This window comes from Desmodus rotundus, chromosome 5, assembly GCF_022682495.2.
Source record: "Desmodus rotundus isolate HL8 chromosome 5, HLdesRot8A.1, whole genome shotgun sequence".
Classification (NCBI taxonomy): domain Eukaryota; kingdom Metazoa; phylum Chordata; class Mammalia; order Chiroptera; family Phyllostomidae; genus Desmodus; species Desmodus rotundus.
The window spans coordinates 99267124-99287561 of record NC_071391.1 but is presented as its reverse complement, the minus strand read 5'-3'; the positions used below and the strand labels follow the sequence as shown (position 1 = coordinate 99287561).

General features: G+C 40.7%; 1 protein-coding gene across 3 annotated transcripts in view; it reads left to right on the top strand.

Moving 5' to 3' along the window:
* The window catches only part of UXS1 (UDP-glucuronate decarboxylase 1), a 106613-nt gene that overhangs the window by 49783 nt on the left and 36392 nt on the right, over nucleotides 1–20438 (top strand). For all 3 annotated transcript variants that reach the window (XM_024571788.3, XM_024571787.4, XM_053924230.2), the window contains one exon: nucleotides 10166–10346. In XM_024571788.3, the coding sequence (XP_024427556.1) occupies nucleotides 10166–10346 (181 nt within the window). The remainder of the gene's footprint in view (nucleotides 1–10165; nucleotides 10347–20438) is intronic.

Below are 20438 nucleotides of genomic sequence, written 5' to 3'. Positions count from 1 at the left end.
AGCACCATTGGCTGAGAAGACTAATCATGCCCCTTTGAACTTTCTGGGACGCTTGTTGAAAATCAGCTGACCATTAACATAAATATTTCTAGATTCTCAATTTTATTACATTGATTTCTGTTTTACTCTCTGCTAGTACGACACAGTCTTGCTTTTACTATATCTTTGTAGTAAGATTTGAAATTGGGAAATGTGAGTCCTCCAACCTTGTTCTTCTTTTTCAAGATAGTTTTGACTATTCTGGTTTCTTACAATTCCTTGTGAATTTTAGGATTAGTTTGCCAGTTTCTCCGAAGAAGCCCGTTGGGATTTTGATAGAGATCGCATTGAATCTGTAGATCAGTTTGGGCAGTATTGCCATTTAACAGCATTGCCTTCCAACCCTAACTGGGTATCTAATAAATTCCTAATAAATTCCATTTACTTAGGGCTTCATGAGTTTCTTTTAACCTTTTTTTGTAGTTTTCAGTATGTTTTGCATGTGCTTTGTTAAATTTATTCTGAAGTATTCTTTTCGATGGAAGTGTTTGGTTTCATTTGATATTGTGCATTGCAAGTATTTGGAAATACAATTGATTTTTGTGTTGTTTTACATCCTGTAACCTTGCTAAACTCACTGATTAGTGCTCATGGTTCAGAGGGAGCTCCGTGTCCGGGTTTTTATGTACTGCTGCTGAGGGTATTTGTTGCTGCAGGTCTGGGTTCCCTTTCAGTGTCGTTTTCCTGACTGCAGCCCGGCTTTGTTCCCACTTCCCTTCTTCGTACTGTTGCCGTCAAAAATATATTTGTATTTTATAGGTCCAATAATACAATTATATATATTTTATATAATTGGGTTTTTGCTATGATAAAATATTAATAACAAATGTATTATTTTAACCGTTTTTAAGTGTACAGTTCTGTGGCTTTAAGTATGTTTACACTGTTGTTCTTATAGTTTGGTCTTTAAATCAATTAAGAGTAGACAGGAGAAAAGGCAATTATATTGCCTTTTATAATTACTTTATTGATTCCTCCTCCCTTTCCCTCCCTTCTTTTCCCTGTGGATAAGTTACTGTCTGGGATCATTTGCTTTCAGCCTGAAGAACATCCTTTAGTATTTCTTATGTGGCAGATCTGCTTTTTTGTTGACTTATTTTGGTTTGTTTTTGAAAGTTTTCTTTGGTTATATATGAGCTTCATGGCTGATAGTTTCCTTCTGTACTTTGAACACGTTATCCCACTGCTTTCTCTTTATTTGTTACAGTAAATCAGCAGTTAATCACATTAGGGTATCCTTGTGCGTGAGGAGTCATTTTTCTTGTTCTGCTGTATTAGTGTCCAGGGCTGCTGTAAGATTTACCACCAACTTATTGGCTTAAAACAAAAGAAGTTTAATCTCTCCCAGTTCTGAAAACTAGAAGTCTGATATCGAGGTGTAGGTAAGCAGAGCCATGTTCTCTCTGAAGGCTCTAGTGCAGCGATTTTCAACTGGTGTGCCCCAAGAATTTTTAAAACATGCAGTACCTGACTATTTAGCCAGGGGCACTAACCTCTTTTCCCTTAGATTGTCAAAGGAAAAAACAGCAGCAGCTAACACAATAGCCATCCAGTATGAACGCATCAAAAGTATAATTTTTTTTTGTCAGATTGGTAAAAATATATTTTTTGATGTGCCACAGGATTTAACTAATTAGTTTATGTGTGCCACGGAATGGTTGAAAATCGCAGCTCTAGGGCAAAATCTTCTCTTCTCTTAGCTTCTGGTGTTGCCAGTGACTCCTGAGTTCCGTGGCTTGTAGAGACTGTCCTCACTCCAGTCTTTGCTGCTGTCATCACAGGATTCGCCCTGTGTGTCTCATAGAGGATTCAGGGTTCACCCTCCTCCTGTATGACCTTATCTTAATGACATCTGCAGTGGCCCCATTTCTAAATAAGGTCACATTCTGAGATTTCAAGGAGGACTTGAATTTTGCAGGACAGTATTCAACCCAATAAAACTGCTTTTAAAACTTTATTGTTGTGTGTGATTTTTAGCATTTTTAGTATGATATGTGCATCTCTTTGTTTTTTATTTTTATCCTGTTAGGAGTATTTTGAGCTTCTTGAATATATTTCATCAGTTTGGGGCAGTCTGCAGCCATTATTTTTTTGAATATTCCTTTCTGTTTTTCTCTCCTTTTCTGGTACTTCCATTACACGCATGTTGGTGTGCTTGTTGGTGTCCCGTATTTGTCTGAGTCCCTTCTCAGTTTCCTTTTTTTTCTCTGTTTTTTGGATTGCATAAGCTCTCTTGATCTATCTTCGAGTTCACTGAATCTTTTTATCTGCAGTAAATGTTGAATCCCTCTGGTGAATTATTTTTTGTTATTGTACTTGTCAACTCCAGAGTTTCCATTTGTTTCTGTTTTATAATTTCTCTCTTTTTAGTTTTCAGTTACTTCTTTTAAACATGGTTCCTCCCCCACCCCCGAGCATATTTGTGGTGGTTGTTTCGAAGAACTTTGTTAACTTCAACATCTGGGCTCTTGCACAGGCGGTTTTTGTTGCCTGCATGTTTTTTGCGTGTACAGGTCACATTCCTGTTTCTTTGCCTATCTCATAATTTATCTAGAAAAGTGGAAATTTTAGAGGGGACCCCCTCAGAAAACAATTATCTCCTAGAGGGCGGGCCCCTTGTAGTAAAGGCTTCCCCCACTAGGCAAGTGTCCTAGGACTCCATCTGTGTCAGTGTAGCAGCTGGTGTTGTGAGAGGCTGCATTCGGCTTCACTGAATTGTTTTTGAAAAGTCTTTCAATACATTTGGCCATTTCATGATGGATGATTTATGAGCGCACCTGTCTACACCGCGCTGAGTGTTCAGCAGGTTTTGACCAAAAATGGCATGACCCCCATGCCCCACCCTCCCTATTCACCCGATCTCGCCTCGAGTGACTTTTTTTTTGTTTCTCCGGATGAAAACAGTTCTCATAGGGAAACGTTTTGCCGATGTGGAAGAGGTGAGACAAAAAACGGCAGAAGCACTAAAGGCATCAAAATCAATGAGTTCAAAAACTGTATTGAGCAGTGGAAAAAAACGTCTCGGTAAGTGTATTGCATCAAATGGGGAGTACCGTATTTTGCCGTGCATAATGTGCTCCCATGTGTTCTGCACACCTATTGGTTTTTGGCCCAAACTTTCAGGAAAAAAATCTTTTGTTTTAATTTTTTGATTCAATTTTTTATTTACATATGAAACTGATTATTGTATTCCAGGGTATTATTTTGCATATGGATATCATTATTGCTTTCTAGAATTAACATTTTTTAATAATTGAAGTTTTTTAAAGATTTTATTTATTTTTAGAGAGAGGGGGAGGGAGGGAGAAAGAGGGAGAGAAACAGCAATGTGTGGTTGCCACTCTTGTGCCCCCTACTGGAGACCTGGCCTGTGCCCCAACTGGGAATCAAACTGGCAACTCTTTGGTTCACAGGCTGGCACTCAATCCACTGGGGATGGTGGCACTCAATCCACTGAACCACACCGGCCAGGGTAGAGTTACATTTTTAATGCATAAGCATAAATAAAAGAATTAGCCCTGGCTGGTGTGGCTCAGTGGTTGAGCACTGACCTGCAAATCAAAGGGTCGCCAGTTCGATTCCCAGTCAGGGCACATGTCTGGGTTGTGGGCCAGGTCTCCAGTAGGGGGTGTGTGAGAGGCAACCATAGATTGATGTTTCTCTCCCTCTCTTTCTCCCTCCCTTCCCCTCTCTAAAAAATAAATAAATAAAAAGAAATATAAACATTTATATAGATACAGAATTAGTACTACCCATGTATAATGCTTATCCTTATTTTTCCCTCAAAGATTTGGGCAAAGAAGTGTACATTGTACACGGCAAAATATGGTACTTTGAAGGTGACTGAAGTTTAAATGTGTACGAGTTAATACACAAATTTTTATAAATAATTCCAAGTTTTTTTGGTCACCTTTTGTATACTGTAGCAAGTCTGGATGCTGGTCTGCTCAAAGAGACTAGTGTTAGGGTGGTCGGTGGCACCGGCTGTGAAAGAACTCACGAAGAGAAGAAAATGTAGGGAGTAAAGTTTTTAGTCACTCTCCAAGAAGGGAGAGGGGCATGGAGTGGAGAGAAGCACCAGCACTCAGGGGTGGGGGCTTTGAGCTTTTATTGGATTATTACTGGATTAAAAAAGGGTGGGAGGGTTGCTGTTGTGTGGCCCTTGGGCTCTTGGGGGCATTGTCTCGCAAGGCTGCAGTTTATTTCCATGTTATCCTCTGTCTGTGGCTGTAGAGAGTGGTTAGTTATGTCCTTGCTCTCCAGTGATCTCCACTCCTGGGGACGTAAGCTCGGAAGAGTAAAGTAGCAGTCATGTTTAACAAGGTCATGGGCTGGCTAGGCAAATGGTGCTACCATAGCAAATGGGGCTGACTTTATCCTTTCAACTAGTTTTATTTTTGTTTGGTTATATATTTGTTCAGTGACTTGATTATTAAGTGACATCTGTGTCACCTGCAGTGGGAGGCCCTGTGGCTGCTCCTTGGAGGCCACAGACTTGGATGTGGACACACTTACCTGGGATGGAAACTGGAAAAGCCGGCGTTTGTGCTGCCTGTCACATACCAAACCCAATAAGCAGAGACAGGAATTGGATCTTTAGGGGCGCTTAGTCAGATGACCTGCGATCTGAGAAGACTGTGGGCTTGTACCCTAAAGGGCCGTTTTAAATTCCATCTTAAACCTACCTTTTTTATAAGAAGAAAAGTCTAGGTAAAGCATTTGGAATTCAGGGAAAAAGTTAATCAGATAAAAGGCTGCAGCATTCTTTCATCTGCGTCCTGCGTGGTGGGCGTCTCACCCTGGCGCACAGCGGCTCAGATACCGTCTGGACGGCGTGCAGTCCCCCTGAGGCACAGAGGTGGAACTGCCTGTGGGCTCCTGGAGTCAGGGCGGCTCATACCCTCAGTTCCTGAAACAATAGGTTTTTACATACATTGATTACTGAGCTTATTAGCTACTACCTGAAACTAAAATTTTTTTAACATTTGAGTCCCCCATCAGGATGACGGTGGTTCTGGCACGGCTCTTACTGGCCATCCCTTTCCCCGATTTCTCTATTAAGCTGCCTGCCTTGTGTGGTATCACACCAACTGTTAGGCTCTAGTAATTGCCAGTTGAGTAAACTGTTCTTTCATCAGTGCTTTGGGTTATCGATTGATCCTCAGTCTGATCCATTAAATTCTGGCCCCTTTGCTGAGGTAGCTTTCAAGGCCAGTCTTTGGGGTTTGTTCTGACCGCAGGAGGGCTCTTAGGTGTCTCTTTCGCTGGGTCTGCCTACTGAGCTCGCTAGTTTATGGTTTAGCTTGTTCTCAAAGAGCTACCAGCCTTCTTTATTGCTTACCGCCTAAATCTCCATTGTTTTTGAGAGGACCCTTATGCTTGAACTTCTCTACGCTCTCGAATAAAATTGATTATGGGGGCAGAGGTTTGGATCTCTCCGCCTGTCTTGGCTGCCTCTGCCCTTGGGGAAGTAAGTGTCTGAGCAGCTGCTCAGCAGCTGTGGGGAGGGGTGACACTGCCACACCGCTGCTTCCCACGTCGGGGGAGCTGGGCCGGGGCAGAAGCCCTGATCTTCTGGCCTTGCCTGTCTCAACTTAGAGTTTACAACCCTGTGAGCAAGCTGGGACAAGAATGACTATAGCCTCTTTAGTCATTGCGCGTTTGCCGGGGTAGAGCTCCTCTCCTAAGAGTAGGACCTGGGTGGAGGAAGGGAGCTCTTAACCCCCTGGCCCACTTGTCAGGCATTGAGCCTCTGCACCTTAAAGCTGGAGGGGATGAGAAATGCTGGTGGGCTGCCCTTCTGGGTGAGATCCCATCTTTTGCCTGGGAGGCCCATTATTTTGGCCACATGCACCATTCTCTCCTGCTGTGAACTGTGAGTGTGAGGGGAGAAGGGGAGTGAGCCATGGCATAAGTGTCACAGACTCTACTGAATTTTAATAGATTTTCTTGCATAAATGTTTCTTTGTTTATTGTATACCCTTATGACAATATCTAGAGACTTTAAATAGTTGGTTTTTTAAAATTAATTTTCACCAATTATGGTTTTATTGGAGAACAGGTCTGCAGAGCACCTCATACCCTCCCATTCTGGAAAAATTTTTTATCTGTGATGTTGGTACGTAAATTGTTAGTACACAAAGTTGTTTTTCTAGAGAACATCTAGGTTGTAGGAGTATGTACCCCAAACACCAAAGGAACATTGTTGAGCAATATTAAATCTGTTTTCCCCACCTAATCCCCCTTTGCATCTAGAAGTTATAGATCTCTTGCCTTTTTAGATAGTTTATATAGATCTCACCCTGAGCAGCCTCTGAAGTCTGTTCTACTTGTACATCCACCAGCACGTCCAAAATGTGTGTGCATTTAAGTATGAATTGAGGAATATATCAGTGTCTTCAGCAGAGTACAGTTAAGTTTTCTAACCCTTCTCTGTCAGTGTGATGCTCTACTCTAATTTATGAGCTCTGCACAGGCTTACAAGGGTTATTATTTCCATGTGGGATGTCCTTCCACTTGATGCTGAGTATTACTGAGTTTATTTCACCTTACATATATAACCACGACAAATGGACGTAGTGTGTTTCATTCCTTTGCCATCTCATAGGTTAAGCCACATTTCAGAGTCATTTTGGTGCCCGAGTCTGGCAACTGCTGTTAAAACTTAAAAAGCCTTTTAAATTATTGTTGAAGTCTTAGAACAAAAAAGAGGTTTGTGAAAAGACATTCTTTTGCAGATTTAGTGAGCAGCATGAGTTTGAATGCTGACCTTGAACTAGACCACTTTAGCTGCTTGTTAATTCCCAGGAGAGCAAGAACTGTAAGCACAATTGAGATAAGTTCCTGAACTGCACAGCCACGCAAAACTGAGGTCCAGGCGTGTCCAACCTTTTGGAGTCTCTGGGCCACACATTAAACACACTGCGATATGGAATCACACACACCCACACAAAAATCATAATGTTTTAAGTAAATTTACGATTCTGTGTTGGGTTGCTTTCACAGCCATTCTGGGTTGTATGAGGCCCATGGGCCACAGGTTGGACACCCCTGAATCCAATTCAGTGTAAGAGATCTTATGTCTGTTCTTACTGTCATTTGGCTATTAGCTCTTGGTTACTCAAAGAGGATGCTTAAGTGGTAAGCATCTGCTAGTTTTGTTTCTATTTGAAATGCTTGCCTAATGGGCTGAAACTCATTTGGAAAACCATTATATAACCATCCAGTTATGTTACATAAGTCTTTTAGTATTTTAGATAGAAAGGCATTGTTTAAGAAAAGCAGTTCAAGTTCATTTTAAGTAAGGCTTAAGGTGCTTCCCACAATTTTATGTTCCTCCTAAGACTAAGGAAGTATTGGAAACGATGGTATATATTATAATTTAATACAGTGCATTTCTGCTAGCTCTAAGCCACTTTGTTATTTTAGGTGCTGAGGTAAGTTAATGTGCCACAGAACATGTTATTTTAATAAACAGTTGCATATTGAGATAGTTACATTAGAAGAGTTAAATTTCCTTTAAAAAGGTGTAATTTTTCTCATTTCAAAACTATAGAAAACATGGGAAAATGCAATCAAATAAAGGTAAAGTAAAATGAAATCTCCCCCATGTAAATTAAGCCTTAGTGGTGAACCAATTTGAAATTAATTTATTTTTCCAGAAAATTCTTTTTGCAAATCATTGTTCAGTTATACAGATAGACTGTAAGAGTGGTAAAGTTAAAACACAAACTGGACAAGGCTATTAGTAGGTGAAAGAATATGGAATTAAGACTGTGGATTTAGCCCTGGCCAGTGGCTTAGTTGGTTAGAAAGTCATCCTGATACATTAAGGCGGCAGGTACGATCCCAGGTCAGGCACATATGTGAATCAACCAATAAATTCACAAGTAAGTGTAACAGCAAATTGATATTTCTCTCTCTCATCTCTTTTTCTCTCTCTTGGGGGGAAAAAAAAGACTGTGGGCTTATATATCATTACCAGTGACCTGGGAACCTTGGTCAAAACCTCAATTCCTCTGGGTGTCATCTGTAAACAAAGGGGACTTATAAAATGGTGCTCTCAATAAGAGTGAGTGTAGCTGATTGAAAGTCTCTGAGTATCAGGACTTTTCCATTATTCACGTTCTAATCCATGTTTGTGTTTGCCCAGAGTATATATAAACATCTAGTCGTGGTTGGCAAACAGTTCTTCTTAAGGCAGGCATTACCCCTCCTGCCCTCCCCTTCCCACCCAATCTCCCTTTTTAACCCAGCACAGCTAACTCACCCACAGTAAATGCTGGAGTTATGTGTTAGATTTTATCTGAACAGAGGACTTCATGGCAAATTAAATGTTTTAAAACTATAGACCTAGGTGTTTATGTACTATTTTAAGTAAAAAGAATTCTTTTTTTTTTTTTACTGTTGATTCTTTTTTTTTTTTTGGAAGAGGAGCATGAGGTAACGCAAATTTTGATGGAGGAGGAGGAAGCACAGTGGAGAACAGAACAAAATAGGACAGAGAAGATTTGCACATCACACATCTCTCTTCTGAGTTTATTCTTTTCACTCCCACCTCCCAGAGATGAAATATGCTGTGTCTAACCCCCCTTAGTGTCAGCACTTCATTTCCGTGAAGTCTTCTTAGTCATTGCTGAGCTCCTGCGCTCATAGGCCCCTCAGAGCTGCATCGTTTCACTGTCTGCATTCCTGATCAGACATTTACTGACAGTGGGACTTAATCATTGAGGCCTTGGTCTGCAAACAGCATATGTTGCTTATTAATTTGTCCTCAGGAGCAAAAAAAGTTTTTCACGAAGTTCGTAAGTCCATTTTAAGTATCACATTTTTTTTGGTAGTTCATCAGATTTCTACATTTTGCTAATAGTTCTTTTTTTTTTTTTTAAAGTACTTCTAAAACTCTGTAGGAGTTGTATTAGAACCATGTAAGCGATGGTCAGCATCCCTTTCATTATAAAACAAGAACCTTTTTTGTCTTTTTTTAATCGAGATGTATTTGACATAAAACATTGTATAAATTTAAGGTATATTATATGTTGATATTGACTTGATACATTTAGATTGTGTTATGGTTGCCCATTGTAGCATTAGCTTATACCTCTATGTTGTCACATGTTACCATTTCTTCTAGTGTTGGGAACAATTAATATCTTGTCTCTTAGCAAGTTTAATGTTTGTATTACAGTTCTGTTGTCTATAGTCACAGGACTGTGTTAGGTATCCAGGGCTTACTCTAGTAGTTGCAAGTTTGTACCCTTAAAGAGCACCTCCCGTCTCCATATTCCCCGGCCCCTGGTAACCACCAGTGTACTCTTTGCTTTTACATTTAAATTCCTCCCATAAGTGACATCATATAGTATTTGCTTTCTCTGTCAGACTGACTTGTCATAATGCCCTCAAGGTGCATCCATGTTGTCACAATGGCGGGATTTCCTTTCCTCTCAGAGCTAAATAGTGTTCCGTTGTACATACATTGTGCCATGTCTTCTTTATGCATTCATCCATTGATGGACGCTTAGGTGTATATCTTGGCTATTGTGGGGAATGCTGCAATAAGAACCTTTTAAGAATGTAAAGCACAGACTAGTGTGGCTCAGTTGGTTGGAGTGTTGTCCCATTTACCAGAAAGTCACAGGTTTGATTCCTGGTCAGGGCACATACCTAGGTAGTGTGTTCCATCTGTGGTCGGGACATGTATGGGAAGCAATTGATGTTTCTCTCTCTCCCCCCCTCTCCCCTCCTCCCTTCCTCTCTCTAAAAATCAGTGAACATGTCCTCAGGTGAGAATTTAAAAAAATAAAAAATAAAAATAAATATTTTTAAAAGAATGTAAAATTTTCTGTCAAAGAAGACATTTTGAAACTTGTAACTACTGTTTTTCTTTCTTACTGGGTGGTAATTTCAGTTTTTAGACTGTTTGGAAGCTGACAGATGGTATAATTTCTTCGCTCTGGGGTAAGCAGTAAAGATGCTGCTTTAAAGCCTTTACCATCTTCCTTCCTTCCCCTATACATAAGTAAGTTTTAAGTTGTGGCTGCACCAGAAATATGTCTTCTTGAAGTTGATTGTCATCATGTTATCTTGTGCTCTCACTGGGGATGCTTTACACACTGTTCTGATGCAGATAACTGGAGGAGCAGGGTTCGTGGGTTCCCACCTCACCGACAAACTCATGATGGACGGCCACGAGGTGACTGTGGTGGACAACTTCTTCACGGGCAGAAAGAGAAACGTGGAGCACTGGATCGGCCATGAGAACTTCGAGCTGATTAACCATGATGTGGTGGAGCCCCTCTACATCGAAGGTGAGTGACGCCATGCACTGTTATCATTCAGAGCCCCCGGGGTGTGGGCTCACCAGAGCAGCCAGCGCCCGAGGGTAAACCGCCTGGCTTGGCTACATCCAGTTTTTATGTGTTTTGTTCTTGAAATAGTCTACCCATGTGCAAGGCACTAATCTAGTTTCTGTGATAAAAAAACTGTTACAACATTGCAAGGGTCTGACTTCACTATTACATGCTCCCCGCCCCCCCCCCCCCCCCAAGTTTTGAACTTCACGGCCTGTTAAAGTAAGGCTTATGTAGTACACATCTGTCCCTGTTGCCTAACAAGTCTGATGCCCGCCCCACCCAGGTGAAATTACTTCTGGCTTCCTGTCAGAAAGCAGCTGATGTAGAATGCTGAGTTCGTAAGGAAATTCCATGTATAGAAGAGTTTAAAGCCCTCTGGTATATAAGGGTGTAGCATGTAAGGGGGTAATGTGCATCCTTATTTTTCCCTCAAAAATGTGGGCAAAAAACTGTGCATTACACACTACACAATATAGTAATTTCTGGAAACTGAGGATGGACAAGCTTGAGAATTAAAGTCTCCAGAATCTCAGTTTTGAGGGGCGGCTGGCACACTTTTGTGAGGGTCACCTCAGGAACCCCTTGAGGCTGTCACTAAAGATCAGAAAAAGCCCTGGGTGGTGTGGCCCAGTGGACTGAGCTCCAGCCTGAGGATCAGGGGGTTGCCTGTTTGATTCCCTGGCAGGGCAACATGCGTGGGTTGCGGAGAGTCCTCAGTAGGCGGCACGTGAGAGGCAACCACACATCGATGTTTCTCTTCCTCTCTACCTCCCTCCCTTCCCCTCTGTCTAAAAATAAATAAATAAAATCTTTAAAAAAAGATCTAAGAAAAATATCTTCATGTTTCCAGCAGGGGAGGGGGAAGTAAACATTTTGAAATACGCCCGTACATTCTCTTCTTGCTAACAAAGGCCTGCCCTTAAGGGAAACTGTTCTACCAGACTAACTGATGTGGGGGAATGGAAATATTCCGCTCAGGCACACTAAAAGACTGGGACCTTATGGTAGTACTGCAGAATGCTTCCTCTCCTTTGTCACATTTTACCACCATGTTTAAGACTCAGGCCTCATTTAAGGAGTCTCTAGGGAAACCCAAAGACAACGGGGGTGATGAAAACAAGAGTACTCGAGGAAATTTTAGCCTCTGGCGCCCAGAGCTGGAGCAGGCAGTAAATTAGTTGGCCAGATATGCAGGTCTTTAATGTGAGCTTTTGTTTATCTGTTTCTTTTACTCTGTCATTTTTGCCTTTCAGTGAAAAGTTACAGTGCATACTGCCCTGATTAGTGTGGCTCAGTGGGCTGAGTATTGTCCTGCAAACTGAAAGGTTGTCAGTTCAATTCCCAGTCAGGAGGCAAGCCTGGGTGGCAGGCTAGGTCCCTGATTGGGGGGCGTGTGAGAGGCAACCAGTCAGTGCTTCTCTCAACATGGATGTTTCTCTGCCTTACTTTTTCCCTCCATTCCCCTCTCTAAAAATAAACAAATAAAATCTTTAAAAAAATTACAAGCGTGCTAAAAGGCAAAGAACACAATCTAAAGAGACAAAGCAAACATCAGAACCAGAACAAATATGACAGAAATTTTGTAGTTACCAGACCACAAATTTAAAATAACTATGATAAACATTCCAAGCACTGTAATGGAAAAAAATGAACTATGTACAAGAATAAATGGGTAATGAAAGCAGAAAGATGGAAACTAAGAAGGAATTAAAATGAAACGCCTGAAATAAATGCCATTGTAACAGAAATGAAGAATGCCTTTGATGGGCTCCTTAGTACATTGGACAAAGCAGAAAAAAGGGTTAGCAAATACTTCCCAGATGAAAGAGAGTAAAGAAGAATAAAAAACCAGAACGGAATATTTAAAACAATGTGGGTCAACTACAAAACGTGCAGCATATGCATTATGAGAGTTCCAGAAGCAGAGACAAGGAGGGGACAGAATAGATATATGAAGTAATAATGGCTGAGAGTTCTCTGAAATTAATGACAAGCATCAAACCACAGACCACGGGTTCTCAGAGAACCCCAAGCAGGATAAATACCCACCAAATCTGCCCCTGGCCCCACCAAATTCAAAGTAGAAAATTAAAGATAAAGTCTTGAAAGAAGCTGGGGGAGGGGGAGCACATTTTACCTAGCAAAGAACAAGGATAAATATTATACCAGTCTTCTCTTCAGAGACCACACAGACAAGAAGAATATAGAAGGAAATATTTAAAGAGTTGGAAGAAAAACTCTACCAACCTAGGGGTCATTATCTGTTGAGTGAAATTATTATTCAAAAGTGAAGGAGAAATAAAGACTTCCTCAGACAAAAGTTGAGGGAATTTTTCCCTAGTAGAGCTGCCTTGTAAGAAATATTAAAAGTAGATCTTTATAGAGTAGCAAAATGATATAGGTCAGAAACTTGCATCTACATAAAGAAAGGAAGAGTGTTGTGAAGGAATAAATGATTGTAAATGTTAAACAAAAACCTTGGAAGCTAAAAGTTGTCCTGAAAGAAAGGGTCTATTGACCCAGAGAAGGACCAGGTCCTGGGCTGTGCAGCCTAAACCCCCACAGGAGGGCTAGATGGAGAAGAAATATCCACCATCCTGGGGTTGCTGGGGCTCTTTTATACAATGTTTGGAGAAGAAAGATGTTAAGTTGCTTTAAAAGTTTTTATATTGGTTGCACATAAAGAGAGCAGGAGAATGGGAATTGGAGAAAGTCCTGGGATAGGTGAATTGCCTATAAAGAGGAAGTATTTCCTGGTTCTGGATTGGTTATAGGCAGCAGTCCACCATGTTCACGTGTAAGCAAGACGTGGTGGCATCTGGTCTTTGGCTAGTCTCTCTCGATAATCTCGGAGAATGGCCACCTGGCAGTTGATTCCAAGTTTGAACATACACTCCGGAATGTAAGCAGTCTGTTGTCTGTTTTACTGCAACCCCCTTCCTGCCCATCCCCAGTTATTAAATGATTAACTTTCCTTGTCTCTCTGTCCACCTTCCTGGCTTGCTATAATTTAATTTAGGACATCTTATTTCTCTTATGTTACCAAATAAAGATGTTTATTTTTCTTAATTGATCTAACAGATAACTATATCTTCAGAGTAATAATAGCAACGTTATATTGGGTGATCACTGCTTATGGATAAATGAAATGAATGTCAGCAGTGCTGTAAGAGACGAGAGGAAGAATTGGGACTCTAGTAATGTAAGGTACCCGCTGCCTGCAAAGCAGTGTAGTGTAATTTGAAAGTGGAGTAAATTAGTTGAATTGCAAATTGTAGGACAGCCACTAAAATTTTTTTAGGTATAATTGATATGTTAAGAGAATGGAATTGTATACAATGCTCAATTAAAATGAGAGAATGGCAGAAAAAGAGTGGAAGACAAAGAACAAGGGATGTGAACAGAAAATAGTTACAAATATGTTAGATATTAATCCAAGTATATTTATAATCACTTTAAATATGAATGGTCTAAATACACCAATTAAAAACCAGAGACTTTTATAGTGTTTTAAAAAAATAAGACCCAACCACAGTTGACTCTTGAACACCACGAGTTTGAACTACAGGGGTCTTCTTATACATGGATATTTTTCGGTAGGTACTGTAAGTGTATTTCCTCTTTCTTATGATATTATTTTTTTTTAAGATTTTACTTACTTAATTTTAGAAAGAAGGAAAGGGAGGGAGAAAGAGAGGGAGAGAAACATCGATCAGTTGCTTCTCACACATCCCCAACTGGGGACCCAGCCCACAACCCAGGCATGTGCCCTGACAGGGAATTGAACCTGTGACCTTCTGGTTCACAAGCCACACCAGCCAGGGCCAATTTTCTTAATAACATTTTTTCCTCTAGCTAACTTTGTTGTAAGAATATAGTATGTCATGTGTTTTTTAAATGATTTTAAAATTTTTCAATTACAGTTGACATGCAATATTGTATTAGTTTTTGGGTACATGCCAGTGATTAGACATTATATAACTAAGTGATCCTCCCAATAAATCTTGTACCCGTCTGACACCATCCGTAGTTATTAGAATATTATTGACCATATTCTCTATGCTGTATTGATTGTAGTCCCTATTCTGTTACTACCAATTTGTGCTTTTTAATCCCTTCACCTTTTCACCCCACCCCTCCCATCTGGCAACCATCAAAATGTTGTTTGTATCTGTGAGTCTGTTTCTGTTCTTGTTTATTTTGTTTTTTAGATTCAGTTGTTGATAGATATATATTTATTGCCATTTTATTATTCATATTTTGCTGCTGCTTTTTCTTCTTCCTTTTCCTCCTCCTCCTTTCATCTCTCTTCTCTCTTCTTCTTTATTCTTCACCCTTTAACATTTCATATAATACTGGTTTGGTGGTGATGAACTCATTTAGCTTTTTCTTGTCTGGGAGGCTCTTTATATTTTTGACTCTAAATGATAACTCTGCTGGGTAGAGTAATCTTGGTTATAGGTTCTTGCTTTTCATTACTTTGAATATTTTGTGCCAGTCTCTTTTGGTCTGCAAAGATTCTGTTGAAAATCAGCTGACAGTCTTATGGGAGCTCCCTTGTAGGTAACTAACTGCTTTTCTCTTGTTGCTTTTAAGATTGTCAATTTGGCTTTAACCTTGGGTGTTTTAACTATGATGTATCTTGATGTGAGCCTCTTTGGGTTCATCTTGTTTGGGACTCTTTGCTTCCTGGACTTAAATTATTTATTTCTATCACCAGAGTAGGGAAGTTTTCTGTAATTTTTTTAAAATAGGATTTTAATTTCTTGCTTCTCTCCCTTCTCTTTCCAGCCCGTCCATGATGTCAGTGTTGGTATGCTTGAAGTAGTCCCAGAGGCTCCATACACTATGCTCATTATTTTGGATTTTTTCTTCTTTTTGCTGTTATGGTTGGGTGCTTTGTGCTTCCTTAATTCCAAGTTGTTGCTTTGTTCTCAGCTTCATCTACTCCACTGTTGATTCCCCATTGATTTCAGTTAGTATATCCTTTATTTCTGACTGGTTCTTTTTTATGGGTTCCATGTCCTTTTTTATACTGTTGAAAGTTTTAAGTTTATCTACTCCTCCTGTCAGTTCATTGAGTACCCTTATTACCAATGTTTTGAACTCTGCATCTAGGAGATTGCTTGTCATCATATTGTTTAGTTCTTTTTCTGGAATTTTATTCTATTCTTTCACTTGGGACATGGTTTTCTGTCTCCTCATTTTAATAGCTTCCATGTGTTTGTTTCTATGTATTAGGTAGAGCTGCTATGTCTCCCAGGTGTGGTAGAGTAGCCCAATGTAGTAGGTGTCCTGTAGGGTCCAGTGGCACAGCCTCCTTGTTCACCCAAGCTGAGACTTGAGTTGTACTCCCCTCACCTCCATCTCCACACTGTGTGGGCTATATGTGTACACCCCCCTGTTGCAGTTGAGCTTTGATTGCTGTTGACATGTCATTGGGAGGAATTTATTCCTTGGCCGATCAGCTGCAAGGACTGGCTGTGACCCCCTTGCAGGGCCCACCTCACACAACAGGACTTACTTCAATGGGGCTTTGGTGCCCACTGAATGTGTCTCTTGTAGAGGTGGTTGGGTGGTGCTTCGACATGGTCTGAAGCTGTCCACTGTGTGTGCTGGCTCTATGGCCTCCCAGGATGTGTAGCCCAAGGTCAGCCACTGTCTGTGTTCTGCGCAGGACACCCAGCATGAGCTACAAAGCGATCTGTAGTGGTGATACTTGTGCTGGGCTCGGAGGTACCCAGGAGAGGCCAAGCTACTGAACAAGGCTGTCTGCTGCAAGTGCTGTGCCTGGGGCCGCTTAGCGAGAAGTATGGGGCACGCCGAATCCAGATACTGCTTGCTAGAGAGATTTTAGGAAAATCTGAAACATGAGCCGAGACGGGTTATGGGCGTGGAAAAGCCACTGGAAACAGCTTCGATGGACCTCCAAGTTTGGTCTGTCAGTTGCTGGGGTGAAGTTTCAGGGAATCTCCAGGGCCATGCAAACAGTGTGAGCCAGTTTAACAGAGACATACATTGTGCCTTTCTTCTGGCTCTGTGAGAGAAAGGCTCAGAAAAGAAACGATAGCGTCTGTCAGCACTTCAGTCTGGGAAAAAATTGCCTCTCTAGCTTTCGCCCTGATGCCATACACTTTAGTTCCTCCCCATGTGTCCTTGGTGCCTATCATGCTGCAGTCCCAATACTGGAGCTCAGAGGGAGTGAGTCTGAATAAGTCCATGGGCCCTTTAAGAAGAATGCTGGGACTCCAGAAGCCCTGGGTCTTAGCCACAATCTCTGCTGATTTTTACTGCTAGAAGTGATGGGGACCTCTCTTCCTGGCACTGTAACCCTGAGCTGTTGGTCTCATGTGGTGCTGGGACTCCTTGACCCTCAGAAGAGACCTCTGCAGCCAAGATATCCCTCCTGATTTTTATCTTCCACATGTTGGTATGGGACCAGCGTACGTCTCCACGCCTCTTACTAGTTTCCATGTGGCTTCTTTATATCCTTTGTTGTAGGACTTTCATTCAACTTCTATTTCAGGCAGTTTTGAATGATGGTCGTTCTGTAGTTTAGTTGTATTTTTGATGTGGTTATTGGAGGAGGCTAGTATTGCCTTTACCTATGCTGGTATCTCCATTGGAAGCTCCCCCAAAGCCTTTTCAAATTGTCTGTAATGTGGTAATTGACTTTTTGTGTTATCAGTAAGGCTTCTGGTTAATAATAGTAGGCTATTAATACTTAAGTTTTGGGGTTGTCACTGTTTACATGTGGATTTTCATCTGCATGGAGGTTTCATGCCCCTAACCCCACATTTTTCAGGGGTCAACTTTTATGTTTTTTTTAATAAGAAATCACACTTTATATATAATTATACAGATAGATTAAAAGTAAAGGGGAGAGAAGGATATATTGGGTTGGCCAAAAAGTTCATTTGGTTTTTTCCTGTAAGATGACTCTAGTAGTGCTTAGTTGTCTTTAACTTCATTCAGAAAAATTTTGTTAGATTGTATTGTGGCAACTGTCATATTAGTGTGCATTAAAAAAAACTATTCAAAATTGGTGAATCTGTGTAGCCATTTTAATGTTGAAGATGGAAGAAAATATGCAACATTTTCAGTATATTATGCTTTATTATTTCAAGAAAGATAAAAATGCAACTGAATTGCAAAAAAGAGATTTGTGCAGTGTATAGAGAAGGTGCTATGACTGATTGAACATGTCAAAAGTGGTTCGCGAAGTTTTGTGCTGGAGAGTTGTCGCTGGATGACTTCCCACAGCGCAATTCCTAGCTTGTGGCACATGTGGGTCACCCCATCCTGGAGTAAAGGCATGTCAGACATCCCAGTGGCTCCGGGTGTATTTTTCCATCTGCCAGAATCCCATGTGAACCTGCCTGGCCTCGAACGCTTGCAAGACAGTCACCGCCTGTGTTCTCTCCAGGGCCACTTGGCATAAGCTATAAAGTGATCTGCAGGTGGCTGCTATGTGTACTGGATTTGGAGGTGCCCTGGAAGGCCTGGCTGTGGACCCAGACTATCTGCTGCTGGTGTCAGGCCTGGGGCCACAGGGCAAGTGGTATGGGAGCTGGGGGCTCACTCAGGTCAGCTGTTGCTTGTTTGAGAGGATTTGGGAAGGTCAGAAGCATTAGCCAAGGTAAGCCATTCATATGGAAAAGCTACTGTTAACAGCTTGGGTGGGCCTGTAAATTAGGTGGGGCGGAGACTCAGGGAATCATGAGGGTGGGGCACACAGTGTGAGCCAGGTTTGTGGAGTCTTAGTGTGGCACCTGCCTGCTAGGTCTGTGGCTCTGTGTGGGGAGGGTTCAGAAAAGGAACAGTGGCCTCTGCCCAAAGTTCTGTCTGGGAGAAAGCTGTCCCCTAGCTCTCACCCTGATGCCAGACACTTCAGTTCCTCCTCATATCTCACTGGTGCCTTTCAGGTGCTACCCCAGTAATGGAGCTCAGAGGGAGTGAGTCTGAGTAGGTCTGTGTTTGGGCCCTTTAAGAGAAACTGTTGGGAATCCAGAAGTTTGCTCCATCAACTCAATCCCCACTGGTTTTACAGCCAGAAGTTATGGGGACTTATCTTCCTGTCATTGAAACCCTGGGCTGGGTGCCTTGCTCTGAGATATCCCTCCCGTTTTTTATCTACCATATATGGGTATAGGACCAGCCTGTTTTGCATCTCTGCCTCTCTACCTCTCCTCTAGCAGTTTTGATGGATGTGGTTTCTTTAATTTTGTAGTTAGGGACTTCCATTTCAACTCTATTTCTGGCAGTTTTGAGTGATGGTTGTTCTATAGTTTAGTTGTAATTTTGATGTGGTTGTGCGAGGAGGTGAACCATGTTTACCTACTTTTCCATCTTGACCAGAAGTCACCTTAACAAACTTTTAAGTGTGGTAACAGAACAGAAAGAATGTTGAATAGAAATTATATAAGTTATGCTTTCAGACCATAGTGGAATTAAACTAGAAACCAATAGCAAATATCTTTGGATAGGAGGATCAAGTATAAATGTCTGTTTTATTTTTATATGTTTCCAAATTATCTTTAACATGTTTGTGTTACTTTCATCATTAGAAAAGTCTTTTAAACAGAGAAAAAATTTGGATTTTCCGTCATTGGAAATCCAAAAAATGTTTGGAGATTAAACAACATAACACATGGGTCAAAGAAGGTATCTCAAGAGAAGTTTTTAAATATTTTGAACTAAATGGTCCTGATTGGTGGGGCTCAGTAGTTGGTCATCATCCTCCAAAGTGAAATGTTGCTGGTTTTATTCTCAGTCAGGACACATGCCTGGTTTCAGGTTTGGTCCCTGGTTGGGGCATCTACGCAAGGTAACCGATAGATATTTCTTCTCTTGCATTGATGTTTCTCTCCCTCTCTTTCTCCCTCTCTTCCCCCTTTCTAAAAGTAAATAAATAGAAAATATTTTGAACTAAATATTAAAATCTTACAGTATTAAGTATTAAAGATACTTAATATTAAAATAGTAAATATCCTTAAAAGTATTTTGAACTAAATGAATTAGTTTTCTTATTTATGTATTTGATATTGAGATAGAAGAGAATCTTAATTTTTTCTCTTTGCTTAAAAGATTTTTTAATGATGAAAGTAATACATACATGTTAAAGATAATTTGGAAACATATAAAAATAAAATAGACATTTATACTTAATCCTCCTCTCCAAAAATACTCTATTCACGTTAAAATCCAATCATTTCTCTAAATGTGATTTTCTAAAAATTAAAAGCATGCTTAATGAGAAATATATGGCTCAAAATTTTTTAAAAATTAGAAAGATATGCTACTGAAAATATTCTTCCTCTTGCCTCTGTCTCCTATCTTTCTAGTTGTCAACTCTCTTCAGTAAACTGCCATTAATAATGTTTTTGTGTTTATATGCAGTTCCTTTACATTCCTTTATTATCATTGTAGAGAAAATAGCAGATTCTTTATTACTCTGCATCTTTTTTTTGTATCCTCGCAATCCTTCTATATTATGCATAGCAAGCTACTTCATTTTTTGGCAGATGGTTAGTATTCTGTTATGTGTCTATATCAGATCTCTTTACGGAGAGACATTTCCATCCCCCCTAACACTATTTTATTAGCATTTCCCCATCTTATGAGTATAGTATAGTTTCATTTTTCCTGAGTTGTTGGACATTTAGGTTTTTGCTAAATGGGACCATTGTAAACTGAAAGCCACCCATCGTATACATCTAAGTCACTGTCATTACCTTAGGACACAAGTCCAGGCTCCTGATGCATATAGTCTTGCTTCCCTACAGAAGTGTCTCAGTTTACTTGTCCAGCGTCTGTGTCTTGCGACCAGCATTTCTATAGAGGACAGAGGTGCTCTATAGGGAAGCACTTCTAAAGGAAGAAGTGCCCGTTGTGTGGTGGAGAGCTAGCTCCTAGAACTTGCAGTGCCTGTGTAGAAGAGATCCCGGAAAATGGAAGCAGACATGACAGGAGCTGACAACACTTACTGTGTTCCAGCACTATTCCACTCACTATGTATGATTACAAATTTATTCTTTCAACACTCGT